At 54.5% G+C, this 26,823-nt stretch overlaps 13 protein-coding genes across 13 annotated transcripts; 6 read left to right on the forward strand and 7 right to left on the reverse strand.

Annotated features, from left to right (window-relative positions):
- Positions 1 to 91: 91 nt before the first annotated feature.
- PHYSODRAFT_334276 (hypothetical protein) lies at positions 92 to 392 on the reverse strand (the record flags this gene model as incomplete). Its single annotated transcript, XM_009531539.1, has 2 exons — positions 92 to 142; positions 213 to 392. The coding sequence occupies 2 exons, from the start codon at positions 390 to 392 to the stop codon at positions 92 to 94; spliced, it is 231 nt and encodes a 76-aa protein (XP_009529834.1).
- A 520-nt stretch (positions 393 to 912) lies between these two features.
- On the forward strand, positions 913 to 2,807 carry PHYSODRAFT_505665 (hypothetical protein; the record flags this gene model as incomplete). Its single annotated transcript, XM_009531540.1, has 5 exons — positions 913 to 1,188; positions 1,309 to 1,357; positions 1,428 to 1,624; positions 1,701 to 1,772; positions 1,977 to 2,807. The coding sequence occupies 5 exons, from the start codon at positions 913 to 915 to the stop codon at positions 2,805 to 2,807; spliced, it is 1,425 nt and encodes a 474-aa protein (XP_009529835.1).
- Positions 2,808 to 3,392: 585 nt separating this feature from the next.
- Positions 3,393 to 3,959, forward strand: PHYSODRAFT_316187 (hypothetical protein; the record flags this gene model as incomplete). The annotated part of the gene is made up of 2 exons (XM_009531541.1): positions 3,393 to 3,592; positions 3,683 to 3,959. 2 exons carry the CDS (start codon positions 3,393 to 3,395, stop codon positions 3,957 to 3,959), a joined length of 477 nt encoding a protein of 158 aa, XP_009529836.1.
- Positions 3,960 to 4,092: 133 nt separating this feature from the next.
- Positions 4,093 to 7,797, reverse strand: PHYSODRAFT_505751 (hypothetical protein; the record flags this gene model as incomplete). Its single annotated transcript, XM_009531542.1, has 9 exons — positions 4,093 to 4,983; positions 5,066 to 6,006; positions 6,086 to 6,139; positions 6,269 to 6,430; positions 6,501 to 6,893; positions 6,967 to 7,222; positions 7,300 to 7,380; positions 7,455 to 7,546; positions 7,644 to 7,797. The coding sequence occupies 9 exons, from the start codon at positions 7,795 to 7,797 to the stop codon at positions 4,093 to 4,095; spliced, it is 3,024 nt and encodes a 1,007-aa protein (XP_009529837.1).
- Positions 7,798 to 7,976: 179 nt separating this feature from the next.
- PHYSODRAFT_334280 (hypothetical protein) lies at positions 7,977 to 8,921 on the reverse strand (the record flags this gene model as incomplete). Its single annotated transcript, XM_009531543.1, has 1 exon — positions 7,977 to 8,921. One exon carries the CDS (start codon positions 8,919 to 8,921, stop codon positions 7,977 to 7,979), a length of 945 nt encoding a protein of 314 aa, XP_009529838.1.
- A 226-nt stretch (positions 8,922 to 9,147) lies between these two features.
- Positions 9,148 to 10,053, reverse strand: PHYSODRAFT_508787 (hypothetical protein; the record flags this gene model as incomplete). The annotated part of the gene is made up of 1 exon (XM_009531544.1): positions 9,148 to 10,053. One exon carries the CDS (start codon positions 10,051 to 10,053, stop codon positions 9,148 to 9,150), a length of 906 nt encoding a protein of 301 aa, XP_009529839.1.
- Positions 10,054 to 10,886: 833 nt separating this feature from the next.
- On the reverse strand, positions 10,887 to 11,411 carry PHYSODRAFT_286435 (hypothetical protein). Its single transcript, XM_009531545.1, has one exon. The coding sequence runs from the start codon at positions 11,405 to 11,407 to the stop codon at positions 11,195 to 11,197; it is 213 nt and encodes a 70-aa protein (XP_009529840.1). The 5' UTR covers positions 11,408 to 11,411; the 3' UTR covers positions 10,887 to 11,194.
- Positions 11,412 to 11,579: 168 nt separating this feature from the next.
- PHYSODRAFT_560624 (hypothetical protein) lies at positions 11,580 to 13,032 on the reverse strand. The gene has a single exon (XM_009531546.1). The coding sequence runs from the start codon at positions 13,012 to 13,014 to the stop codon at positions 11,650 to 11,652; it is 1,365 nt and encodes a 454-aa protein (XP_009529841.1). The 5' UTR covers positions 13,015 to 13,032; the 3' UTR covers positions 11,580 to 11,649.
- Positions 13,033 to 13,388: 356 nt separating this feature from the next.
- Positions 13,389 to 14,138, reverse strand: PHYSODRAFT_506421 (hypothetical protein; the record flags this gene model as incomplete). The annotated part of the gene is made up of 3 exons (XM_009531547.1): positions 13,389 to 13,433; positions 13,511 to 13,603; positions 13,707 to 14,138. The coding sequence occupies 3 exons, from the start codon at positions 14,136 to 14,138 to the stop codon at positions 13,389 to 13,391; spliced, it is 570 nt and encodes a 189-aa protein (XP_009529842.1).
- A 2,790-nt stretch (positions 14,139 to 16,928) lies between these two features.
- Positions 16,929 to 18,743, forward strand: PHYSODRAFT_351696 (hypothetical protein; the record flags this gene model as incomplete). The annotated part of the gene is made up of 1 exon (XM_009531548.1): positions 16,929 to 18,743. The coding sequence occupies one exon, from the start codon at positions 16,929 to 16,931 to the stop codon at positions 18,603 to 18,605; it is 1,677 nt and encodes a 558-aa protein (XP_009529843.1). The 3' UTR covers positions 18,606 to 18,743.
- A 13-nt stretch (positions 18,744 to 18,756) lies between these two features.
- Positions 18,757 to 20,674, forward strand: PHYSODRAFT_302452 (hypothetical protein; the record flags this gene model as incomplete). The annotated part of the gene is made up of 4 exons (XM_009531549.1): positions 18,757 to 19,546; positions 19,655 to 19,939; positions 20,068 to 20,346; positions 20,481 to 20,674. 4 exons carry the CDS (start codon positions 18,757 to 18,759, stop codon positions 20,672 to 20,674), a joined length of 1,548 nt encoding a protein of 515 aa, XP_009529844.1.
- A 264-nt stretch (positions 20,675 to 20,938) lies between these two features.
- On the forward strand, positions 20,939 to 22,968 carry PHYSODRAFT_560629 (hypothetical protein; the record flags this gene model as incomplete). The annotated part of the gene is made up of 5 exons (XM_009531550.1): positions 20,939 to 21,097; positions 21,202 to 21,285; positions 21,451 to 22,414; positions 22,506 to 22,561; positions 22,651 to 22,968. 5 exons carry the CDS (start codon positions 20,939 to 20,941, stop codon positions 22,900 to 22,902), a joined length of 1,515 nt encoding a protein of 504 aa, XP_009529845.1. The 3' UTR covers positions 22,903 to 22,968.
- Positions 22,969 to 24,433: 1,465 nt separating this feature from the next.
- Positions 24,434 to 26,092, forward strand: PHYSODRAFT_545616 (NIMA never in mitosis protein a-related kinase; the record flags this gene model as incomplete). Its single annotated transcript, XM_009531551.1, has 6 exons — positions 24,434 to 24,676; positions 24,753 to 24,821; positions 24,901 to 25,049; positions 25,148 to 25,295; positions 25,363 to 25,882; positions 25,941 to 26,092. Coding segments are annotated over exons 1-6 (1,122 nt in total), but the record flags the coding sequence as incomplete, so codon positions are not given.
- Positions 26,093 to 26,823: the final 731 nt, after the last annotated feature.

A 26,823-nucleotide genomic window follows, 5' to 3' on the forward strand; every position in this document is an offset into this window, starting at 1 on the left:
AACGGACGCTCTTGTATATTCCTATATGGTAGTCTATTGCGGCTCGAACAACATTGTCCGCGCCGTTATCAAATACTGAGAGTGAGTCCTCTTACTTCTCCGCAGCTTCTTTGGCTTCCCGCTTGGCCTTCGCTGCTGCAATCTGCATGCGTTGTTGACAGTAGGAAACCGAAGTGAGTAGTAGTACAGTAGTAGATGTACCATTGTCAGACTGTTCGACTGGGTCTTGCCTTGGCTGCCATGGCCTCTTTGCGGCTGCCGAACTTGCGGTTCTTGCCGTGGATGCGACTCGCCTGGCCACTGGCGGTGGTGGCCGCGATGGCCTGCGCCGCGGTCTCCTCGCACGCCTGCTTGAGCTTCATCGCCACGCGCTTGTGCTGGATGTCCGCCATTGTCGTGCTCAGAACAATAATGACTGCTGGAATCGATCCGAAATTAGTGCTCGAAAATAATTGAAATTGTTGTCCGAAAATAAAAAGGTGTATTGACTACCAGGCGTACAATAGTATGTATCCATGTCGGGTTGTTGTAGTCCGGGAAGTAACTGTGAAACGTTGGCTGAAGGATCAGCAAGTGCGAATCATCGTCATGACGTCGATGACCCGAGGCAACGTTTCCGCCGTCAAGAAGGCCGCGTCGACCGCGGATGGTGCGTGACCACCTCAGCCGGTTGAGTAGATATCACATGACGTGCTAATTGCAGTGCCGCGCATTGTGGTTGTTGCCTGCTTCGCTGACGCAGCGCCAATCTGGAAATCGTACTTGGCCATCCGCTCGCCCAGCGCCAGTGAAGCTGCCGACGCTCTGGATCACGCGAAGAAGAGCGCTGGCAATGGCATTTCTCGCGGTCGGAAGCGAGCGAAGCCTTCAGTTGCTCGAGCAGGAGCGAATGGACCTGGACCAGCTATTTGGATGTCACTGGCCACGCCATTGACAACCACGCGACGCAGCGGCCATGGAGATGAAGACGACGGGGCCAATGTGCTGAAGAGCGTCCGGCAGTATTGGGAGCAGCTCAGTGTAAATGAGCGTCAGCAGATATTGTTTTTGGACGAGCCGGAGCTCGTGAAGCAGCTGTACAAGCTCAACTTGAGCTTGTTGTGTGTCGGGCTGATGCAGCGCCACCTCAAGACAACGAACCGAACAGCTACAGATACGTCGGCCGCCAACAAGAAAGCGGCTGCAACGGTGGCAACAGCAACAGGGGCAACAGCGCCAAAACCTGTGGGTGCTGATGCTATTCCGGCGGTACAAGAGCGAACAGCCACGCCGTCGCAAACGCGTGCAGTCACAGATACGTCGTCAGAGAGGACATACGAGCTGCTGGAAGCGATGGAGTTTATGGATATAGGAACAGGTGCGTAGCGTTAGTACCTCCTGTAGGTCACTAAAGCGTTTTTATTTACTGGTGTTGCATGCTGTCACAGGCATTCTGACGGTGAAGACGGAGCTGGCCGAAGACACAGATCGACTCTTCACGCTGGTGGGGGAAGTGCTGGCAGGCTTCTTAACGTCGATCCATGTACTCACAGAGAGTAACTTCAACAAACTGTTCGTGACCGAAAGCGAAACCATCAATACGTGGACAAACTATCAACGCCTGATTGGGATGCTAGTGGAGCAGGTACGCTCGATTGTATCGTGTTGTTACTCGAACGTTACTAACCTTTTGTTTGGTGACTGCTTTTTGTTTTGAAAAGCTAATCCTACGAAGCTATGTCAGCTACTTGGAGAAAGAGGCAGCTCAACAAATGGAGCAGCTACTGCTGGAGGTTTCCCTAGAAGACAAAACGACTGCAGGCAGCTCGACTTCTAGCAGCAAAAAGAAAAACAAGAAGAAAAAGAAGAAGAAATCAGCGATGCATGCTGCTTCAGCTCCCGAGCCTCCCAAGAACGACGTAATGGATAGGCCCGAGGCAGATTGCTTGGGTGTTGAGGTTCCGGAGGAAGAACCCGTCTCAGAGCCGATGCCTGAGTCCACGTCAGCCTCTCTAGACAGTGATTGTCAGTCAAATTCGTCGACTGCACCGCTCGACGAGCCTGCACTGGACGCAGACGAAGAAGTACCCGCTTCAGAAGCAGAGCCCCCCTCGAAGAAGTTGTCTGGATTAAACCCCAACGCGCTGGTGTTTCAACCTCAAGAATCATTCGCATCAGCCGAAGACTTCACCACGCGAACGGCTTTTGCTGGCAAGAGGAAGTTTGACGAGTACGTTATCAGCGTCCCGTTGGAAGATGTCATCAGTGACACCAGCATCGCCTTTGACAGCAGAAGCGTCGGTGGGGATTCCGACGACGAAGAAGTAGTCGAGAGTGTGCACGATCGTGAACGTCGTCGGTGGAGAAAACAGCGCCGCCGTGAAGAAGACGCCAAGCTCGAATGGCAGCTACAACAGGTCTATGCGTCCACGTCGTCGCTCTTTGGCTGGGACTTCACGAGGCAACGCGAGCTACCAGACCCCGCGGTCAATCTTCCCTGGAGCGAGTCCACGTTATGGAGAACAGCACCGAAAGAAGTGGTGCGGTACTTTTCACCGGGCAATGGCGACGCGTACTCAAGGTTCCAAGCTCCGCACTTCTTGCCAGCACCTTCAGGGCCCCCGCCGTCGCGGTACTACTTCAACCCAGGGCCGCCGATGCCATTTGGGCCGCCGTTGCTGCCTCCTCCGAGCATGGAGCCGATGCCACCGCATCTGCAAGGCGCGTTCAGCTTCCAGCCACCAGAATTCCCCACGGTCGTCTCATCACCAGACTTCTCCAATGCGCAGTACCACCCCAGCAACCACGAGGACCAGGTGGACGTCTGAAAGAAAAAGTGGTCCTCCAAAAGTCTGCGACGTGTGTCAAGGCACAATTATTGTTCAAATCTATTTAATTTTAGGCCGTTGATACAGCCCATGTTTTCTAAATGGGTTAGGGCAAGCGCCATACTAAAAACAAGTAAGAAATCTCAAACATGTTGAAACATGGCCAAACATGTTCGGCTCGTGGGACGGGTGTCATGGCCTGCAAACACTATGCAATTCCTATGGGCTAAGGTGATCTTCGGCTGCCAAACGTCGCTTTGCCGGCGCTTTAAGCCCTCTGAAGACCGACCCAGCGCTGAGAAGGGGATACCATGACTAGCCATGACACTGGGGTGAAGTTTGCAGGCTCTTCATGCCTCTCAAATGCCGCTGGTGTCGATTTCGCTTGGACGCTCCCGACAGATTTGGGTTCATTTCACCCCCTCTGACTAAAAACATGGGCTCTATCTTTTCCGTTAATTTTATGACATCCAATTTATTGCGTGTGGTAGACTCTATTTCGTACTTAGTGATAGACAGCTTTGACTGCCGGCGCACTTGTGGTCGAGAGACTCCAAGAGCTACAGTACCGAGGACCAAAGTGACATGGCTCTGCTGCTGCGTAGCGTGACTTCCGTGACCGCCAAGCGGGCGACCGCCTGCGCACTGGCCGAGGCCGCCTCCTCCTCCACGGGCGTGCGCGGCTTTGCGACCAAGAAGGACAAGAAGAAGGGCAAGAAGAAGGGCGGCGACGACGCCAACTTCGAGCAGATGCTGCGTGCCATCAAGGGCCAGTACCCCGAGGCGTACGTTGCTGGTGCCTGCAGTTGTTTATTCACTTCATACTTATTGTAACGGTAGGACTAATGAATTAATTATTGCATTGATGACTGTAGGGAGGAGTGGACAGAGGAGGAGAAGCAGCGCCACCAGGAGATCGGCCGCCGCTACAACATCATGAGCAGCATCGAGCACAACCACTTCATGCGCGACGTGCAGACCAAGATCGACCTCAAGTGGGAGGCCATCAACGCGCTGCCCGCTGAGCTGCAGGCCGAGGCCCTGGAGGATGACATGGCTCCCGTCCCCGAGGAGCGCGGCATGGCCACCTGGACGCCGCCCATCCCGGGCTTCCGGCGATACACGGACGAAGGCGCCAACGCGATGGAGTAGGTCAGAGCTTCATTGAGCAGGTTACAGCCGTCGATATGCAGGGAAGCGGCAAATAGAACGAGTTGGAGAGTGAAGTGCTGCTAGAAGTTCGTGTTTTGGCGAGGGACTATGCTATGCTATGCTATACTGACGTTTACTGGGGATTGCGCAGCCCTCCGTTATGCAATGCTTGCTCGTAAGTGTTTGGCGGTATCGCTGCTTTCTCTTCTGTGCTATCTTCTTCTTCGACGTCAGCGACTTTATCGAGACTTCCTGGTCGTGTAGCTGCGGGTTGCTTGTTCCACCACTCCCGGACGTTGCGCTGAATGACCAGCGACGCTAGTGCATGGGCCTTCATACGCGCAAAGTTTTTGCGGCACAGCACACCGCGCGTGGCAGCCTGGAACTTGATAGCAACGTGTTTTGTCTGCAAGAAGCTGCGGCGAGCGAGCATACTACGCGTGGCCGCCTGGACAGTTACGGCGGCACGCTCTCGCTCTGACAACTCGCTAGCCACCATGGAGCGGTGGTCTGCGGCCTCTTGCTGCTTTTGCTGATCCTCGATGGTTTGTGTTGCTTCACGCAGTTGCTTGGTCGTTTCGCGCATGTTCTTACAGTTCCTCTTGAGCAACCACGCCCGGATACCGTGCTGGAGAACCTTCACCTCGTCTTCTAGCGACTGTCTTTCTTCTGGGCCCATGAGCTCCATAGCCGCTTGGAGCTTGTTGAGGCCTTCCTCATCCTCAGCAATTACACTCTGAACATCGGAGTCGTTCTCTGTTCCAGATAGCATCAATCGGCCACCGACAAGATTGCTGTCCATGCCGACCATGCTCGCTGGGGACGAACCGAAGCCTGCCGACGTCCCCGTGCTGCTGCTGGGAGAAACCAGAATCTCGTCTCCAACGCTGCTTTCACGACGACGGGTAGGGTGGCCAGCCGAGTCTCGCGAGATACTCAACGAAAGCGCACACTTATCGTGCAAACTCATGGTCGAGAAAGCCCCCAGCAAGAGCTTCCGATTGTGCTCCTGGTTTTCTCCCACCTGCGATTCAAATTCACAGCAAAGCCACACTGGTTAGTACCCGTATATTCGCCGCTAAACACACAATATGCCGAGGACGTACGTATGATGTTGCCTTAGACGCTAAACTTGCCTCGCAGGGACTCTCGCAACTGTTTGAGTGGGAACGGGGTGGGCGTACGGTGGGGACAACATGACTACTGCCTTCCAAAAGGCCCATGTCTCCAGCATCCATGTAGGGTGTCGGGGCGTCGTCAATCTCCATCGGTGATCCTCCAAACCCGTAAATCTCGTCGACAACACCCATATCCGTAGAAGTATCATCTCCCATGTGCCGGTGCAATTTAGCAGCAACGTCAGCGTGACCTGATTTTTCAGCACGATCGGCAGCAGTAAGCCCATCAAAATCGCGAACTTGTAAGTCTGCTCCCGATTGCAGTAGCACATCAACCACTGCATCGTGACCGCATCCTGCTGCTAGGTGAAGTGCTGTTTGGCCTTGAGTGCTTTGCTGGTTAATGTGTGCTCCGTGAGCAACCAGTACCGGCACCAACTGTGAATAGTTGTAGAAGCTCACGTAGTGCAGCAAGCTCAGACCAGTTTCATCCAGCGAGTTGAGCTCCTCCAGCAGTTCTTCGCTCGTGTGCGCGACTGTAACAAGTTGGCGCACTACCCGCTCCAGTAGTTTCTCGGAGAGTTGTTCCAGGTCGTTGTCGCTCAATGCTTCAATTGTACAGTCGTCCAACGCAATTGACGTTCCGCTGGATGATACCAACGTACTTGGAGTTTCTGCAGCCTCGCCTGACAGATTTTCCTGATTGGTGTGCTGTATTTGGCTAGTTGATAGCCCCGGAGACGACTGCATAGCTCGTGCGGAGGAGTTGTGCTCGGCTCCAGATCTGTTCTTCTCCACGCTACTACGGCCGGAAGCAATGGGCAGAGCTCCCGCATCCTTAGCTGCAGGTTCCGCTGCTTTTGTTCGTATTGCTTGGTGAAATTCGGACAACCGCTCCACCACTCGAATTTTGCATTGCCGCTCGTCCACTAAACAACAAAGGTTATCAACAAACGTTAGAGTGGAGAACAAAATAAATAGGCAGGCGAAGCATGGGAATTGACTTACAATCCGACTCGACGTAGGAAGACAGGTTCCTATTAGAACCAGACAGCCTTTCCTCTGATCGCTTTGGACCTCCAGTAGCTCGGGATATTACGGTTGGTGATCGACCTCGCTTACCAGAAATCCCGGGCGATGAATACGGCGCTGTCAGTTCCAGAGGGTCAATAGCTGCTGCTCCTGAGCGACGTTTTTCTTTGGCAATTTCACCAACAAGTGAAGGAGACACCTGGTAGTGACTTCGATACGTAAACTGCTTCTTGTGGGACAACTGGATGCATGTCTGTTGTGATGGCCCACCCAAATGGCACACGAAGATGTCGACGCTGCCGAGGTCACGTGAGCTAGGAGCTGCGTAAAAACACCAGACGCAGTTAGAACCCAGCAGAAGTATTCCTCACAAATTACAATGAGAACGCACCAGTGCACCGAAGTACGGTATCCGAGACTTTTTCTGCGCGCACTCGCTTGCCTCCAAACTGCACAAAGAGTCTCGTGGGATCTTGAGCCGATTTCTCCGGAAGCCTTGCTGCAAGACAGAGCAAGATCTTGGCTCCGCCATCTCCAAAGTCCCAGTCCGGTGAAAAATCTGAAATTTCAGCCAACTCGAATGTCTGCTGACCTCCAAGCCCACAAACACCCGTCTCCGGGGACGTAGCAGGAGCTAGGTCGTTAAATAAATCGTCGGCCCCGAACTCAGAGGTAATTCCTTCCATGACGTTGTCCTTCAGCAGCAGCAGATCAGTATCAGAGAGGTGGGTTGCTGAAGGCTGATACGATGTCGTCTGAGGCTCGAAGTCCATCTCAAAACAGTCTGGAGAACAGAAAGTAAAGCCAAAGGTTAGGACAAAATGATCTAACGAACGATACACTGGCCACCTGCATACTTTTCATGATGGATTCAACCGTCTCTTCAGAGGACAACGGCTTGGGTGGGCTCGGTTGCCTGAGTGGCAGTATCGCGCTTGTCGAGTTGGTACTAGCAACAGGCAACGACCGCTTCACCCCCTTATTCACGCTGCTCTTGGACACATCTGCCGACATCTGACGTCCCACGGTTTCCTTGTTTACCTCGTCAAAGTAATGGACGAGAATGATGTTCTCCTTCGAATCGCGCACCGAGTAGATTCTCCGATGGAATGTCTACAACCAGAGTTCGTCAGCACCTGCAAGGCCTCTCTCTATATCTCCTCCCACTAATCCTCTGCACTTGGACTTACTGACGTCTCAGCTGAGTGCACATACGTGCCCAGAATGATCACTTCACGGTTGATCACGAGCTTCGCGCGGTCCTCGCGAACCTGGTACACACCACACACAACCTAGTTAATTCTCAGCTCCAGCGACTCCCAATACCACAGCGTCGTCCCCGCACCCGTCCGCTCTTATCCTTTCGCTTCTGCCAGTGCCACCCGTCCTTCTTGTAGTCCGAGACCTCTAGCGTATTGTAGAACAGCAGCGTGCCGCCTATCGACAGTCAGTCAGTGACCACATTGCCCACAGCAGCAGAGCGTGAGTCTTTGGCTGCAGTAGATGAAGCAGCGCGACGCGACGTGAGACGTACTTGGCGGTCGCAGCTGCAGCGAGCGCAGCACCGGCACGCCCACGAGTTTGTGGTGCAGCAGCAGGAACACCAGCTCGTCCTTCACGAGCCACCGCTGAGCCGCTTCCTTGCGCAGAGAGGCTGCGCGCGCTTGGATGCCATCGCCCGAGTCCATTCGCCTCGTAACGTCGTCTGTCGCTCAGCCTTTGGCTTCAAGAGGGCGCCAGACAGTACCGTAAAGTATGTAATCTTGTCTGTCGTCCCGCAGTGTCGCAGATTGCCGTGAACAGCAACGACAACAAGCTGAAGCTTGGGCTTGTCATGTTGCTGTATCTTGTTGATAAGCTTATCTTTCTACTTGCGGGGCTCTATGTGGTACACGCGGCCTGGAGCCACGCCGCCGAAGTTGGTCATCTGCGCCGCCGTGCGCTGCTTCTTGCTGCGCATTTTCATCGTGTGCCAGGCCACGCGCTCCGGGTCCTTGAAGTCGGCCACCTGCCAGACGACTCCGGGCACTCGGATGAGCTTGGCCCTTGTGGGTGCGGCTGGCGTGTTGGCGAAGAGCTGCTGGTACATGGAGATGGTCGACACTTCTTCATCTCCGCCGGCGGGCCCGACGCCTTCAACATGCAGACGATATGCGTCGCCCATGAGCGCGAAGCCAATCTTGGTCAGTTGCTGCAGGTTCCACAGCGCCAGCGTGTTCCAGGGCGACGTCAGCCCGCTCAGTTCCAGCGGCTGCATCGCTGGATCCGGCTGGAAGGTGTGGCCGGGCAGTACCGTGCCCACGACGAGATCGTGCTCCGGGTCGAAGTTCGAGCGTAGCAACGCCACCCCAGCCGCGTCAACCTCGATCTCTAAAGACTGCAACAGCAGTGTGTCGGCCTCCGGGAAGTGATCAGCCGCAGTACCAACGAGAGCATTCAACGCCGGCACGAACTTCCCCCAGTAGAGCATTGGAATGATTTCCACCTTGCCGGCAATAGCACCCGAGGCCACCTCGCTCTGCAGCTCCGTCATGAACTCCCGCACCGAATCAACAAAGACGCTGGTAGCTTTGGAGGAAGTGGGCGAGATCGAGTCGACGCTGCGAGAAGAAGGCGCTGGCGGCGCTCCCGTGATCGTAGCGGAGGTCGCGGCCGGAAGTCCCACGGCGATGAGGATCCCGCCATCCGCGTAGGTCGCGGCACGCGCGCAAAACTCGCGCAGCTGACGCAGCAGCTTCTCCACGTCGATCCGCTCGTGCTGCGTGTGGCTCTGCCAATGCAGCCTCGTGCCAACCACCGTCGTGCCCCTCATGCCGCCCGCTGCCGTCTTGCGCTCGAGTACTGCTGCTTGGAACTGGAAGCGTTTCCACGTCACATCGCGAGGGATCAGACAGATTCAGAAACGGACCGCAAACTGCAGCAACTGCAACGACATCGTGGTGATCACTTCGAGTTTGGGCCGAGATTGGCAAGTGTCATTAGGGAGCTCGAGGTGCTCGCTATTACTGGGTTCACTCTACTTCTCAATGCTGGCGACTTCAAGCCTCCAAGTGGTACACGCGACCTGGAGCAACGCCGCCGAAATGGGCAAGTTGAGCCGCAGCGCGTTGCTGCTTGCTCGCCATCTTCTTCTTGTGCCACGCGAGACGCTCGGGGTCGTCAAGTCCATCCACTTGCCACGCGATGCTGGGCACTCTAACCAGCTTCGCCGTCGTGGGTGAAGTGCTGTTCGCGTAGAGCTGCTGGTACATGGCGATGGTGGCGACCTCCTCGATGCCCGCGGCGGATCCGATCCCATCGACCTCGAGGCGCAACGCGTCTCCCATGAGCGCAAAGCCCACCTTCGTCAGTTGCTCCAAGTTCCACAGCGCCAGCGTATTCCACGGCGACGTCAAGCCGCTCAGCTCAACCGGTTGGGCTGCCGAATCCGGCTGAAACTCGTGTCCAGGCAGAGCCGCGCCCACCACGAGATCGCGCTTGAGATCAAAGTGAGAGAGCAATGACGCCACACTCGCTGCGTCCACATTGATCTCCAGAGACTGCAGTAGCAGAGTGTCGGCGTCGGGGAAGTGGTCAGCCGCCGTACCAATCAACGCGTTCAGGGCAGGCACGAACTTGCCCCAGTGCAGCATCGAGATGACCTCCACGTTGCCAGCCATGCTCCCTGAGTCTACGTCGCTCTTCAGTCGCGCCATGAAGTCGCGCACAGAGTCGATGAAGGCGCTGGACGAAGGGGTCGCATCATCCGACGAACGAGCGGCTGTGATGGAGTCGGCGAGCGCTGCTGGCAGCCCCACGGCGATCAGGATGCCGCCGTCCGAGTACGTCGCTGCGCGCGCGCAAAACGCCCGCACCTGCCCCAGCACCTTGTCGACGTCGATCCGCTCGCGCTGCGAGTGGCTGTGCCAGTGCAGTCGCGTGCCCACAACGGTCTTGCCTCCCATTCTTCCCAGCAATTAATTGCTAATGGGATTCTGATTCCCCCATCTGAGGAGGCACTTCAACTAAGGCGTCCAAGGCAAGATATACGCATTTGCAGTACACTTCAACAGACAACTATGTGCATCTAGCAACGATACTCTTGGCGATGCATATTACTACGTGGAGGAGTATAAACACTGTTTATTTATTTATGACGGCGTCACTGCTTGACAACTCGTTAGTGTTCATGAGGAAACATGCGTGCCGTACTTCCCTACTGTGGGTAGAGCCCAACTAGGCTACACACTCAGTAGTATTCACGGTGAGGCGGAGGTGGGGGCGGTCCATATCCGTATCCCGGAGGTGGCGGACCATAACCGGGAGGCGGAGGAGCCGGGTACTCTTGCACGACTACAGGTTGGACGTACACTTCTCTTTCTCTGGGCGAATCATATCGACGTCGATCGTCGTTGTCTGCAGCCGAGGCGCCTGCTAGACAGCACGAGGCACAGCACAGACCGGCCAAGCACCCGCAGCACTCGTCGGCGCAGCAGAGATCACATCCGCCATCGTCAGGTCCGCACATGGTCAGTCTTTATCTTCTTTTGGTCGCTTGGGCCTGAGCTTGGTAGGTCTTCAGGTCAGTTGGCTCCCGCTTCCGTTCTTCTCTTCGATCTCTTGGCTTGAGGGCTTATTGGAAATTCTCGCAATGATCAAACTTCCTCTCCTCAAGTCGCGCCTGCCAGAAGCTCGCCATTCGAATGAGTTTTTCATTTGCATCATTCTGCGACGTGTGCACACTTGAAAAGTGTATGTCGGTTGTGTCTCACGAGCCACAGCAAAAACGCGCCAAGTTGTTGATGCTTGAAATTTACCCACGTCCTGCGCGTATCGTAATCGCACTATAGGCGCCGGGGCCGTCCGCTAGGCTATCTGCGGGCCGCAGACTGCGGCGCAGATTCTGCGCTAGCGATGCAATATGTATTCAATGCACTGTTTTCATTATCCTCGCTGTGCTGGTCCTTCCTGATATTCGCACGTTCCCACTTCACGCGATGAAGGAGTGCATCACTTCAAGCAACGTGCTCCTTAGGTGAAAGTCCACCTCGTCACATACCTCCAGCTCTCTTCGTTCCTCTCCTACGTGCACGTCCAAGGCCTGCATCAATCGATGGCGCGCACTTGGGGCTGCGGCGGGCGGATCTGGGACATCACGACGGGCTGGACGGTAACGTCACGCGAGCTGGCCAGGTCCCGGCGGCGAGGATCGTCCTCGGCGAGGCGTCGGCGGTTGCTATCGTTCGCGGAGGCCGCGTTGCCAGCGAAGCACGTTGCGCAACAGGAGCGGGCGAAGCATGAGCTGGCGCTGTCGGGCATGGTCGTTCTCGGGGTGTTTCTCGATGTGTTTAGAGACGTTATTGGGAGTGGGTCAGAGGGAAAAAAGCTGATGCCAGCTGGATTTGATACACTTTGAAGTTGACGCCGGTATTCAAGTGTCCAAGCCGCTCGCACGGTGGACTTAATGGACACGGGCTTATGAACCCGGTGTGTGCTAAAAGAATTCCTAAGAAGATAGCGCCGATTTACCAACTACAAACTCTCCCCCTCCAAACCCTCGCTCAGTCCTTGCGGCCGTTCTGCTCGAGGAATGTCTTCATCGCCGACATCACCGTGGCCGTCAGCGCCTGGCGGTCCTTCTCGCGCTCCTCACGCTCGACCTCAAGCTCCCGCTCTCGCCGCTCCGCCTCGAGACGGCGCTCTTCGCGCTGCTGCAGCAGCATCTGCTCCGTAGCCCGCGCCTGCTGCTCCACCATCTCTTGCAGAAGCGCCTTCAGCTCAGCAATGTTTGAGGGGTCAATGTCATTCAAGACCGCAGAAATCGCCGCCGTCTTCAACGTCTTGGGCGGGGCACTTGACGAAGCACTTGATGCCGGCTCGGGCTCGCTTGTGGGGGTGATGAAGCTCTGGGTCGCAGCCGAAGCCGGGGCGGGAACTGGCGAGGACGGTTCGCTCGTGCTACTCGAAGAGTCCTCGTCTTGGCTTGTAGCCGTGCGCTGATTCTCACGTTCTGCCACCGCGTTGACCGCTCCGGTCGCGATCGCCACGTTTTGGGCAAGCAGGGCGGCGCTCACGGGGTCTCCACCATCCAGGAGCGTGACCAGCTCCGTCATGAGTACTTCAAGTTCACCCGCAGGGGCGCCCTTGGGGCCGACAACGCGCCCACTGTTGCGCTTGACGCGCTCACGGTACTTGGACACCAGGTTCTCGAAGCGATAGCGAACGATCGGGCCCTTAATATTGTCCTTGGAGAAGTCGGGGCTGTTGTCAAGCTTGTTCGCCACGTCTTCCCAGGCCGAAGAGATCGCGCCAAACTTGGCGCGGAAAGGCAGCGATTCCTTCACGTACTTGACGAGCAAGAGGTCGTCTCCGGGCGTGAACCGTTGGCGGGTGGCCTTGGTCACAATAGGCAGCGCCTGGTCCTCGGAATCCACGAGGAGGGAAGTGGACGACGACGACGGCTGCGGACCCAGCGGGGACGGCGCAATAGCCACCTGCGAGGCCTGCAGTGCCGGCTTCTTCTCCGCGGGTCCGTCCTCCGGCCGGATCTTCCTGGGGCGGCCGCGCTTGCCCAGATTTTGCGACGGCGGTTCGGCCTCGGCGGCGTCCAGCTTGGGAATAAGCTCGGCCATGACGCTCTGGAAGGAGGCGTCCTGCGAGGGTGCGTCCCCCGGGTGGCTGCCGTTCTTGACCCACTCGCGGTGGCGCCCCACGAGGCGCTCGAAGCGGTTCTTGGCGATGGGTCCCTTGAGGTGGTGCATCTTGAAGGCGCTGCAGCCGTTGAGGGTCGTGGCGACCTTCTCCCAGCCGGCCATGAGCCCGCCGTAGGGCGCGCGGAACGGCTGGTCCGTGTTCACCTGCACGACGAGCAGGTAGTCCTGGCTGGGCCCGAAGCGCTGGCGCATTCGCTGCTTGGTGGGCGGCATGGTTCACGGCTGCTTCTCTCTTCGCGGTTTTTTCGGTTTTTGATTCTGGCATCTTGGAAGCGCCAGACGCCCCTCTCATATCGAATGCTACGTGAAAAGGGCAGGATATCAACTATACCTGTTCGCTTTGTGATTCATTTACTATTGGTAGTGGAAGTTGAGCAGCATAAATACCGTACAGGTTTGGAGGATTCAAAACGAACTGGGATTTTTTGAAACAGGCAAAACGCGCTCAAGGTGGAGCCGGTCACACTCTCTCTGTACGGTACTCACACTGTGGCCGAAGGACCTCTAGGTGATTTACGACTCATTTCTCGCCGGCCTAGCCTCGACGCCTTTGAATGGCGTTGTTGGCGCCGTTCAGGTCCATGTTCTCACATTGCTGTGAGGCCATAAAGAGGAATGTTCTGCAGCGATTCCTGGATGACATTACCAGCAAATCCGGTGGTCAGTTAGGGGCGGAATGACATTACATGCCTCGTGGTCCAGCACCTACCGTCGAGCGCAACGAGTTGATCACGCAGCCGCACTCCACCACCTTGCCTCCGAGCTTTTCGACGAGCTCGACCGTCACCTTGAGAGTGTTGCCCTGCAGGCAGCAAAAGCAACACCGCAGACAGTAATACAGTAACATAAGCCATCGACTAGCGAAAAATGCACCAAGTTTGTGTTTTCTCCGCGAGCTGACGCACCGACGCAACGAGGTCGTCAATGATCACCACGCGCCCTCCCTCCGAGATGGCGTCCTGGTGGATCTCCATGCGGCCCGTGTAGAAGCCCGACACGTAGTCCACGCCCACAACGTCGCCCGGCAGCCTGCGCGCGCGACGCACGGGCACGAACGCGGCCTGCAGAGCCAGCGCCAGCGGCGCTCCGAAGATAAATCCTCTGGACTCGCAGCTCACCACGTGCGTGATCTGCTGGTCCGCGTACCGGAGCTTGAGCGCATCGATCGCCGTCTGGAAGGCGACGGGGTCCAGGAGCAGCGACGTGACATCGCTGAAGTTTGCGCCGGGCTTGGGGAAGTTGCTGAACACGCGGATCTTGTGCTTAATGTACGCAGACACCTCCTCCTCGTTCGACAGGTCCGCGGGCGGCTGCATTGCGAGCTTCTCACCGCTCATACTTGCTGATGTTTCCCTTGAATGCGTGCAAGGAGAGACTAAAATATGTGTCGAGACTATAATTTGGCCAATCCAATTGGACCAATTCACAAACATGTTCGCAGCAGGTCGGAAGGCGGCGGCCGGCTCCTCCGAGGTCGGAGCTGGAGGCAGCGACGCTGCTCAAGCGGCCGGCTCCTCCGAGGTCGGAGCTGGAGGCAGCGACGCTGCTCAAGCGGACGATGGTGCGTTGTCAAGGTGCTTGTTAGGCAATCCCTCCTACAGGGGCGAATCGACACTGTGATCCTAATTTTCGTTCTACTAGACTGGCTCAGCATTGGCAAGAGCTTCTCTAGTGCCACTGGCGACGATAAATCCAAGGCGAAGCACAAGAAGACGGAGGCATCTGAGTCAGCATTACAAGTTTACAAGCGTGATAAACATCGTCACAAAGAGAAGAAGAAGCACAAGACGGAGAAGCGGCATAACGAGGAGTCTAGTGCTGTAACGAAGCGCGAGGGTCGCCACCTCTCTAAACACAAGAAGAAAAGCAAGGACAGGAAGCGCCGCAGGTCCTGGAGTCGGTCGGATAGCTGCGATGAAGACGATACACACAAGTCCAAGCATCACTCACGGCGGCGTCGACATCGCAGCCGCAGCAACTCGCGCTCACGGTCTCGTACTCGGTCTCGGTCTCCATCACGCAGCTACAGGGATGAGAACCGCATCGTCACCCAATCGGATAAAACCCTGGCGCTGCACGAGGCGCAAGACAAGGAAAAACTCTTCGAGTTCGATTGTGTGGGTGACCGCGAGAATCGCTTCTTCGGATCAACGTACGTGCTCGACCAGCCACTCTATGACCTGGCAACGCGACGGAATCTACGCATGGGTGCTTGGATAGCATCAACACGCCCTAATTTCAACAAAACGCCCGACAAGCAAGAAGGCAAACAAGAATCCGACCGGTATTTCTCCATCCAGGCACGCAAAATGGAGAGGGATGGCCGACGGAAGCGGCTGTATCTTGCCTACTCCGAAAAAAGACTATCTCGCGCGGCGGCTTCGCACCAAGGTGATGGCGGTGATCAAACAGGCCATACTGCAAAAGTCGCTGCGAGCTGTCTATCTGAGATGCCATTCATTCCTTTGGACCCCGTGGTTGACGTCAATAAACTCGTGGCTCATGAAGTCGATGAGGATCCTGGCCGTACCACAAGCACCAGTGATGCTACTAGCGAGGTTATGCTAACTGACGGCCAAAGTGTGGAGCAGCATCTCGTTGAACGAAGTAAGCTGCTTAATGCTGGGGTAGCAGCAGATCCACGTGACATCGACAAGTGGCTCGACTTGATAGCCTTTCAAGAGGAGACACTTCGCCTTCACAACAGAGGAAAAAAGGTTAATCCTGCTATGAAGGCGAGCGTCGCGGAAAAACAAGCTGCAATTTTGTCAAAGGCCCTCGCCAGCAATCCTCAGTCACGAAGGTTGCATCGGGTGAAGCTGAACATGACGTTGCAAACTCAATTGCCCGGTGAAGGTGCTGCGTCGGACTCGTTTCAGCAGCAGTTGGAAAGCCTGCTTTCGGAAGATCTCACCAACAGTGATCTATGGATCAAGTTACTTCAATGTCGCCAGCAGCACTTTGGTAGCTTCTCGATGCAGTCTTTGCGCGATCTGTATGCGCGGATATTGACTGTTTTGAGAGCCGGGATTGAAAAAAAGGCGAAAACAGCAACGGAACCTTCAAACCGAGCTCCAGGAAGGGGTGGAATGCCTGGCGAAGGCTCACCTGTCGCAAAGTCACTGGATCTGGCGGCATTACTTCTCGACTTTCACATGCTCATGTGCATATTTGAGAAAAAGGCAGACTACGTCGAACGCTCAATCGCTCAGACTCAAGCGTTAATTGATTTTAATCTGAACGCCACCAGGAAGAAGACTGGCGATAATATGAACCACTTGGAAATGCTGCGAGACTTTGGGTCACGTTGGAACGAGGGTACTTCGGTGGGATTCGGCAACGAGCAATGGGATACGAGTAATGGAGTGAGACGGGTATTTGAGCTAGAACCTCCAGAACTATCTGGAGCTCGGTTTGAGGAGTACATTCAAACATGCTGCGTTACTTCACTCGACAAAGTGAATCCCCCTGAAGCGATACGAAGTCAAGGACACAAGCAGAACCTTTTGTCTGCTTCTGCTGACTATCAGCGCAAGTCAAAGACAAACTCAAAATCAGTGGAAAGTGAGAATGGACATGATTCGATCACACACTTGGCTGATTCCGTACCAAGCGATGACTCCGAGACTGGTTCAAGGCAAAGTGGTAGACTTATTTACAGCAACCTGCATGGATATCGAATCAGCGTTGATGATGCCGATGACGCGAAAGAATACGAGCGCATTTTACGCGAGTTGAGAGGCACGGAAAGCGCGCGTGCCCGACAAGACCAGTTAATTGAAAAGGAAAAAGCGAGGCGTCAAGTGCTTGCAGCTACGAAAACACAACTGGAGGACCAACGCGCAGATTTCGCTGCTATTAGCGAAGACGACCATTTCATGAAATGGCTTATGCGTGAAGAGGCCCAGTCCCAGTTGCAATGGGCTCCTTTGCAATCGAACAATCCTCTTCACCAGGAGCTTATTGAGCAGCAGCCTGATCGCGCCGTATTGACGGATGAAATCCAGCCGTTTTTGTTTACTGTACCGGAGTCGTGCCGATGGCGACTTGTTGTTCAGCTTCTTCATGTATGCGGTGTCCAATGGTGTGGTGAATATCAATTGAACGGTCTTCAAGATTGTCAGTGGATGTACGCAGACGATGCTGCGGATTGTGAGCTGCTCGTGAATCCCATTTTGTCGGCTCTCAGCCCACAACCAGATCACTCCACGAAGAACGCGTTGTTTCTTGATCCATGTGACCGGAAAACACTCCTCCAGACTGCGCTTCTTGACGACATTAAAGTGAAGGAGAGTATGCTACGCGACCCAAGCAAGGTGGATTTTATTCGCGGAGTGTTCGCCCAAGCATTGAGTTCCTTCCAAAGCGTTGACGAGAAGTTCGTAAGGACCTTGAAGTGTTTGTGGATTGGCTGTGAAGCCGAGGTTACACGTGCAGCCGGTGTCGATGAAGCTTCGTTGGCGTTTGCTCGTCGTTTGAGCCAGAAATTGGCGCAGGAGAGCGTTGATCATGACGCAGGCTTTGACGTTCTGTTCGCTTACGCCAAGCTCGAACATAAATTAGGGAATGAGCGTCAGGTGCGGCGAATTTGCGATAACACGCTTGCATCGCTAAGTGCACCATCCTCAAGCAACACAAATCATGTTCACCGTTTTGTGTTTCTTCGCGCGCGAACGGAACTGTGGCCTCTGGCGGAGGACAAAAAGAAACTAAGTGGAAAGCCAACTCGTGATCAAGGCCAACTTCGAGTTTTAAGATCCCTGTATATACTGTGGAATGTGTGGCAGCCAGACCAGCACAATGGGGAAGAGCGGGAAACGCTTGATGCTATTGCGAAAACACACCGAAAGCGGCTCCACAGCTACTTGCAGGAGCTTATGACGTCCGATCCATCGACCGAAACGGATCTCATCGCTCGATATCGTGTCGAGCTTAGATACTCGATTCTACGTTGCACCGATTCTTGTCGACAGTCTTTCGGCGGGTCACACTGTCGACCTGATTGCTCGGTGGGCTACTGTTTACATAACTTGGCTCTGGTGGTTTATGCGTATCAAGGTTTTGAGGCGGCTTGCCACGAGTATCGTCAAGTTTTGGCCAACTCTAAAGACCAAGACTGCTCACACGTAAGATGGGTTTGGACTTGTTTCCTGGAGTTCATGCAGCAGCATCAAGCTTCAGGTTTCTTTCCAGTTGTTGCTCCGCGAGTGTGGCGATCTTCCATTGGTGAGGCAGTTGAGAAGTTTCCGAACAACGCGTTATTTCTTCGGCTGTTTGTCGATGCTGAGACGGGTAACACGATCTCCCAAGTGCTTCGCAACTACTTCCTTCGGGTAGAAAAGCGCTGGCGGCGACATTATGATTCCCCGGAACTGGTGGAGTGGTTGTTTGCGCTGCTTTGTGAAGTTTGCCGCATTGAGCGAGCTGCGACGGTCAAGTACCTTCCTGTGCAGTCAGACGATGACAATTGCTCTCGGCCAACGTGCTGCCTCTTCCATCGGTGGAGCATGAATAGCACTACAGTCACTCGTATCCGTCAAATGTTTGAAAGTATGGTGAACCACATCCGTACAAAGGGTAATGCGCTATGCTGGAGACTGTATATGCGCTTTGAGATTGCGCTCGGAAAGGTGGAGGCAGCGAAAAAGGTGTTATACCGTGGGATCGCAGCCTGCGCCTGGAGCAAAGCGCTGTACATGGATGGCTTGCGCGTCCTGCGTCCGTATTTGAGCGAAGATGAATGCCACGAACTTCTCGAGTTGTTGGAGGCCAAGGAGCTAAATGTGCGAGTAGATTTCGAGTGACCAAAATTAGCAAAGTCAGTACTGCAGTGAAGGTCCAGATGCAAGAACGACAAGGAGACACTGAAGCGAGTGGGTGTCGTAGGAGGTTTGACCGAGCGGGTACTTAACGTGAGAATATATCGCCGAGCTTCAGGCCTCATACTGACGGATGATGGTTGTGATAGGTTACAATCTGATCGAGCAGCTTGCTGCGCTGAATGGCTCAGAATGGAGTGTAGCAGGCATCTTAAACGAGGTTCTACCCGAGCAAAGGAATTTGTGGGAGGCGAGATGCTTGCTGAAGCCCGTATCATACGAGCGGAACACTCCCGACAGCAAGAAGCGCATTGTAGCGAGTATTCACGACACCAGATTTAAGCGCAGTGGTTCTGTGGCACCAATACCAGTAGCTGCCTCCAATACCTTCGCGTTGGCCAACCCTTTCTCCAAGCAACCTGTCCTCACCGCCGATACTGATAATCAACCAAGCTTGGGCACCATCGGCAACAATTATCGTGGGCATATCCTTACTCTTTGGGAGGACAAGTTCCGCCGAAAATGCTTGGCAGTGGAAGATGTGCTCTTCCTTCTTGCACGCCCGAATGTTGCTTGTACGTTAGAAAGCGCGAGCTTTCTGCGAGCAACGCAGATGTCCTATGATCAAGTTATCGAGCTAGAAATGGCGCTAGCGATGCTTCGTGAACAAGGGGGGTGGTGCCATCCTCATCCTGATCACTCTCAAGCGTCTGCTGTCTCGCTGTGTGATAGACTTGCACAGAATTTATGGGTTCACGGTCGAACGTTGCCAATTTCGCGGACTTGCAGCAGCATGCTCCCCGAGGTGATAAGAACAAAGCGTTTACCCGCAGTACGAGTGAAGCCCGTACGCAAACGTTACGAGAGACCAACAGTGCAACCCCGGCCTCAATTGGAAAATCAATGTAGCATGCTCAGCAAAGCAGGTAATCTCTACACAGCATCGAAGCCTACCAGTATGAATTCAGGCAACAATAGTTAATCGATCACTGCTAACAGTGTCATTTTTGCCGTGTATGCAATAGCTGCTACAGCTCCGTCGATAAATGGTTGCCCACTTGATATTCGAGATTGGGTTCGAGATCACTGTATGGAGGAAGTTGTTCGATCCACTGCCATGAGGAAGCATTTTGCTGCCGAAAAGTTATTGGTATGGACTCCATACCTGTGTCTTTATTGGTTCGCCAAACTCACGCTTTATTTACCCAGATATTTGTCCGCAGACACCTCCACCAAGTCATTCACCGGCGCTTTATGTATTGGCGCCAGCAAACGATGTGGATACAATGTCACCAACAGGCCCGCAGATTTTGCCGCCTGTACGTCTACATCTTCTACTTCCTACAGGGAATTGTAGTGACTAATTCGTTGTGTACACGGCTTGGACTGGTAAGGAAATGCGCGCTATGGATTCTTCAAAGATCTCGCACAAGACTGCAATCTTTAGTCTTTCGTCTGTGGGCCAAGTGGATGGCTACCATAGCACAGCAACGGGAGTACGAAGCCATCGCTGCTGCTGTATACATTCAAAGTTGGTTTCGCGGAGTGAAAGGCAAGCAAGCTGCAGCTGTTCATCACCTACATCGAGCTGCAACATTGATTCAAGCTCGTTGGAGAGGGTTTCTTTCACGAAAAATGTTCAAGCGGAGAAGACGCTTCTTGGCATACAACCGGGCTGCTCATCAGGTCCAGCGCTACTACCACTCGTACCTTTTCCGCGTCCGCTGTACGGTTTGGAGGAGGCAACAACGTGCAGCACGTGTGATAACGCGTGCTTTCAAACATTATCTCGAGAAGAAACGCGACTTCATCGCTTGGTGTCATCATTTGGCTCGATATCATGCCGCGATCTCCATTCAGATCTGGATGCGGCGAACGAGGAGAAGAATCGCCCGCGCCAAAGCGAAGCGCGACAAACTGTCACGAGCGAGCCACGTGCTGTTCAATTTCTTTCGGTACACTCAGTTCATGCGGCGCTTTGGGACGCGCGTGGAGACTGTATCAAAGCGGAGAACCGCTGCGGCGGTGCTGCTGCAGAACGCGTATCGGGCTAAGCAGGCACGAGCCAGATTCTACGAGCTGAAGGTCCGACTGGAGGACCAGCGACGCCAGGAAATCTTAGCGCAGATGTGGAACAACGCATACGCCACGACCATCCAGAAGTGGTGGCGGAAGCGGAGCAAGCTGCTGCAAAGCAGCTTGAAGTTGAAGTAGACGTCAAGAGTGATGGTCACTTCAATCGTACTTAGGCGAAACGCCAAATCCAAAAGGTGATCTGACTCAGAGCCGCATCCTCCCCCCCCCCCCCTCGAGAAGCCATGGAGAAGAGCGAGCTGCGCGTGCGGTGGCTGGTGCTGCTGCTGTCGTGTCTGCTGATGATCGGCAACTATTACTGCTTCGACAACCCGGCGGCGCTCAAGAGCCAGCTGCAGCAGCACTTCAACACCATCCCCAAGGACCGCTACGAGTTCCTCTTCGTACGTCTTAAACCTGAGATCTTGCTGCATGCTAGCGACAAATGTCGGCATTTGCTGGGCGGTACAGAGAGTATTAACCAATTGCACATTGATATTACCTGCAGAACTTGCTGTACACGTTGTACTCGATCCCCAACATCCTGCTGCCGTTCTTCGGGGGCGTCTTGGTGGATCGGTTCGGTGCGCGGGTGATGCTGTTCACCTTCTCGACGGCAATCTTGACGGGGCAGTTGATCTTCGCGACGGGCTGTTCCTTGTCGAGCTTCAACTTGATGCTGGTAAGCCAAACGTTGTCGTTTTGTGTTGGATGTTAGTTCAACGGAACTGACAGTTTTCTTGTTGCATTTCTTCAGTTTGGTCGCGTGGTGTTTGGATTTGGCGGAGAAAGTCTCGGTGTGGCTCAGGGAACGCTCGTCGCTTCGTGGTTCAAGAACAGCGAACTTGCGCTGGCATTGGGCATCAACCTCAGTGTTGCGCGGCTGGGGAGCGTCATCAATAACGAACTGAGTCCTGTTGTCTCCCAAGCATCAAGCGTTTCCACGGCACTGTGGGTGGGCGTGATCATGTGTCTGGCGTCTACCTTCATGGTGCTATTGCTGATACCAATCGACAAACGAGCGGAAAAGTTGACGAAAGAGAACCAGAAAGAGGCAGGAGTGGCTGCTGAAAGCATCCACTTCAGTGATATCAAGCATTTCCGCCCAGCTTTTTGGCTCTTGGCGCTGAGCTGCCTGGTGGTTTATGGCTGCGTGATCCCGTTCAACAACGTCGCGAGCAGTCTTCTTATGGAGCGGGACTTTTTCAAGGAGCCCCCTGAGCTGTGCCGACGATGCGGAGAAGGGCTTTACGATTTCGAGATCGATTGCGCCGAGATTGTACCGGGGTGCCCCAGTGTTCCTCCATACGGGTGGCCGTTACCGTTGTTGTCAGCGAATTGCACAATCAAAGAGCCGCTCGATCAATGGAACTGCTCGACTTCCCCTCCGCTAATTGAAGGAGACAAGATCAATTGCGACGACGAAGCTTGGAGGCTTGGACCTTTTACGCAGACATACTGTGCCACGAAAATGGATGCGGCCCAGAAAGCTGCAACTCCGATGTCCATCCCGTACATTATTAGTGCGGTCATCTCTCCGTTCCTCGGGTTTGTGGTCGACCGAATCGGTCTTCGCGCGTTTTTGGCGCTAGTGGCTCCGGTCGCGCTGACCGCGGTCCACGTCATGCTCGGACTGACTCAGGTAAGTCTCTACGTGCCGCTGGTGCTTCAAGGCGTCGCCTACAGCGTGTTCGCCGCAGCACTGTGGCCGTCCGTTCCGTGTAAGTACCCGATGGGTTGAAGTGGTTGGGCTCTATGAATCTTCACCTTGTTTGGTTACTTACTTCATTTGCGTTATTTGCGTTTGTGCAGACGTGGTGGAGGCGAAGCACGTCGGTACTGCATATGGAGCGATCACTGCGATCCAGGTTTGTACAATGGCTGGGCCATGCGGCATTTGAAAAATCTACTCGATACTAAGCAAATGCTTGCGTTTTTCGGTATCTGTTTGCCACAGAATATTGGGCTCGCACTATTTCCGCTGGCAGTGGCTGCTGAGTTCAACCACGATGATCGGTACATTCCTGGCGTGGAGTTGCTCTTCGTGTCGTTTGGCGTCTTGGGCAGCCTCGTGGGCATTGCGCTCAATGTGGTGGACTACCAAAACGGGTCCATTCTTAACCACACAAACGCCACGAAGAGAAGGGTCTCGCTCATGTTGGACGAGGACGCCCTCGACAACGAGGCACTGCTGGCTGCGGAGCACTAATCTGTGTTTGCATCTACATTGTGTAAAGCTTCTCTGAAACTGAAATACAAGAGCGGTATTATATTGACATTCGACGAGTAGTCTCGACTGAGTTCGTTCTTTAACCGTTTTGTGCGAACTGAAGCTGGTGAGCTTCGCGTTGTGATGAAGATAGCAAAACAACTTACGAAGCAAAGCCGCCCTAATATTGCCGTGACTTCGCTAGACCACTACTTATGGAAGTGCGATGCATCAAGAGAAACACTCCAGAGAGTCCGTTATCGATAACGGAGCCGTACGAAAATTGCCGTTTGAGTAATCGGTAGTGACTGAAGGAGTATGCACATGAAGGGATAGTAGTACGGGACACGAATGTTGCATCGCAGTAACTTTTTCGATGAGGCTTTCGAGACCATCAACAACTTTGAAGCCCTACTACCAGTATGAGTTGTACAGTGCCTCTCACCCGCTACGTATATAACGATTGTGGTGCCAAATGATCTAGGTTTGACCAGGTTGCACATGCACTACAACCCCATCCGCCTCAACAGTCATCTGAGGCGTTCCGCAACAACGCCACCGGTCTTACGAAACATGGAGCGAGGCGTAAATAGCTACACGCCGATCCTCGGCACGTAGACACACCTCCATTCCTTACGAGGTTTTTATGCATAAGCGATTGGAAGTAAAAGTACGTTGGTGCATACTTACCCCGTTCGCTGCGGCAACGTTTAACCCAAAGTTCCTCTGCTGTCGGCAACGTTGCGGTCACAATTGCGGTGCGACGGCCAAAGTACAGCGTTTGTGCGTTTCAAATGCAAGCTATCGCGGATCGCAAAGCGCGTAGCCATTTCATTTTGCGGCTGCATCTTCAGGCGTGTGAGGCCCGCTGGCTGCTCGGGAGCCCGATGATGATGTACTGGAAACCAGGGTCGACGCGTTGCAGCCGCAGCATATGTGTCCGCGCTCAGAGCTCGAGGCGAGACGCGATCCGCGCCGCGCATTTCGGGTTATCTGTCGGGCAGACGAACGAGCAGCGATCCCGACTTTCTCTTCCGCCTCTTGTGTTGGCTTTGCACGGCAACGATGGCCGTGGCGCGGCTGGCTTTTTGAACTGACTTGCCTATACCGGTGAGCCAATGAATCCGGGAAGTCACGCGAACGGTCACGGCGGCAGTACCGTGGCGGTGTGGCGTTGTAAACAGACCGTCTGAAACGACAGGAAACGCCGGATCATTGGTAACGCGCCATCTCGGCGTGCAATCCCCCCCAGCAACTCGGCATTTGGGGAGCCAACATGCACTACATTGAGGTACTGGGCGCCCTGTTTCGAATGCATGGAAGACGTCTACCCGCTGACATTTTTTTCTAGGCATGCGACCTCTCGGTGATTTACCACATCTCGTCCTTCCTCGCTTAGAATCGTGACTGGGTTTCAGTATGCTACGTGGAAAAGGGGAATTAATAGTTGGCTACCGGGGAGTAACAAAGGGGGGGAGAGTTGGCTGGCGTTTGCCGCGCAGATAAAAGCCCACAAACCGAAGAACAGCGAGAGGAGAAGACGAGTTGGCGGGCGTCGTCAGTGTCGCTCCTTCCGTCGCGCTCTCTCCGGTCCCTCGCGTTACCCGAAGGCACGGCCATTGCCCCCTCCTCCCTGCGCGGAGAAGACCTAACTCCCCTCCACAGCCACAGCCGCAGCTAGCCAGCCGCCATGGACGCCTACGAGCAGGTCCGCATCATCGGCAAGGGCTCCTTCGGCGTCGTCACGCAGATCGTGCGCAAGTCCGACCGCAAGGTGAGCTGCGACAGGCAAATACGACTTCCAACCGTTCGGTGGGGGCGGCGTACTGATATGTGTGTGTGCGTCGCAGATGCTGGTGTGGAAGGAAGTCAACTACGGCGCCATGAGCGAGAAGGAGAAGCAGCTCATCGTCAGCGAGGTGCGTCGTGCTTCGTCTACAGGTGGAGCAGACTCTTTTTGGGACGTAAACTGATAATTCTGTGGGTTGGGTGCTGCAGGTGAACATTCTTCGTGAGCTGCGTCACCCGCACATTGTGCGCTACCTGGACCGAGTGATCGACAAGCAGGCCACCAAGATTTACATCGTCATGGAGTACTGCGAGGGCGGTGATCTGGGTCAGTTCATTAAGAGGAAAAAGCGTGAAGGGTACGTTGGCACGTCACGTCCGGATGTCTATCTCAAGAGCAGCATCTTGCATCATGGTTCAGTGTGTGAAATCTGACTTGATGCCTTTGTCACTGTAGCTCCTACATCGAGGAGGGCTTCATCTGGCACATTTTCACGCACATTTTCTTGGCGCTGAAGGAGTGCCACCGTCACCGCGAAGGCAACGCCATCCGGCCCATTCTTCACCGTGACATCAAGCCCGGCAACATTTTCCTAGACTCCAACGTACGACTGCAATGCAGGATTTTTTGTTGTCTACACTGTGTCTCACTCCCTTTTTACTAATGCACAGAACAACGCCAAGCTCGGTGACTTTGGTCTCGCCAAGGAGCTCAGCAGCGAGTCTCGCTTCGCGCAGACAAACGTCGGCACGCCCTACTACATGAGTCCCGAAATGGTGAATGAGATGACCTACGACGACCGTTCAGACATTTGGGCTCTGGGATGTCTGCTGTACGAGATGGCCACGCTAGGCCCCCCGTTCGATGCGACAAATCAGTTGGCACTGGCGAAGAAGATTAACGCTGGCAAGTTCACGCGCATTCCGTCGCAGTACTCCGAGGGTCTCTTCCAGGTTATCCGGTGGATGCTGCACAGGCAACGCTCGCGACGACCGAGAATCGAGGACCTGGAGCGCGTCCCACAGCTGCAGCAGAGATTACGTGCGTACGCTGCGGCGAACGCCCCGCAGCCCGCTGCTGATCAGAACTTGCAGACGTCTTACAACCAGAAGATGAAGGAGCTGTTAGGCATCGAGGAAGATCTCCGTCGCCAGGAAGCTGCTCTGATGGCTCGTGAGAAGAAGCTGAAAGGTACGAACTCGTGCATATTTTTAATCATGACCAACTGCTAATGATTTTTTGCGTACAGAGCTGGAGGTGGACTACATGCGCCGCGAAAGCGAGCTGAAGAAGCGGGAACAAATGGTGGAGATGATGACTCGCAAGCTTTCCTACAATCCTGCCAAGGTCGGATCTCCTACAACTTCAGATGATTCCAACTCCAGCGCAGACAACAACTTTAGCCATGGCGGATCTCAGAGTCCCAAACGGCGAGGAGACAATAACAGCGCTGGAAGCGGTGGCAGCCCCCCTCCTTCGAGTCGTAACGGTCGTCAGCCAACGCTAGCAGATTTCCAGTCCCAATCGTCAGGAGACCTCAACGCCAAGGTGGAGGAGGCACCAAGATCTACGCGCGGTGGCTACCCTGCCAAAGGCCAGAGCAGCCCTTACTACGGCCCAACGGGTGATGTCAGCTCGACTCCGTCGACATCGGGAAACCGTCTGCGTGACGCCCCCGAGCAAGTCGCCAACCTGGTAAGTCAAAAGGTGTGCATCGTGGTAAGTCCTCGCCGCGGTTGAGTCCATTTTACTGACTTTCATTTCTGAATCGTAGATGAAGGGAATGTGGAGAAAGAACAACTAGCTGACTACGGGCAGCCCCTTCGCCACGGGGGTTCGAAGCGGCATCAGTTAATCTAGTCTGCAAGATGGAGCACGAGCACAAGTGTGAGCAGCGGAGGGGATGCGGTGCGACAGTAACGTATTATCTGCATGTGTTTTGGTGTAACTAATCGACAATGAAGGCACACAGTTAGCGACAAGCTAATCAAACGCCTTTGTCGAGTCTTTTCACCGCCAAGCACGCACCGCCACGCGCCACCACTATTTGTACAAGATATTCAGCCAAAACAAACAAAAATCAAGGCGTGAAATCCAGCTGCACTGCCGTGATGCCATCCACGACGACGAGA

Source organism: Phytophthora sojae, assembly GCF_000149755.1.
Source record: "Phytophthora sojae unplaced genomic scaffold PHYSOscaffold_5, whole genome shotgun sequence".
Taxonomy (NCBI): domain Eukaryota; phylum Oomycota; class Peronosporomycetes; order Peronosporales; family Peronosporaceae; genus Phytophthora; species Phytophthora sojae.

Coding starts and splice junctions, on each gene's coding strand:
- PHYSODRAFT_286435 (XM_009531545.1), bottom strand. CDS start 11,407: ATGCCCGACAGCGCCAGCTCATGCTTCGCCCGCTCCTGTTGCGCAACG.
- PHYSODRAFT_560624 (XM_009531546.1), bottom strand. CDS start 13,014: ATGCCGCCCACCAAGCAGCGAATGCGCCAGCGCTTCGGGCCCAGCCAG.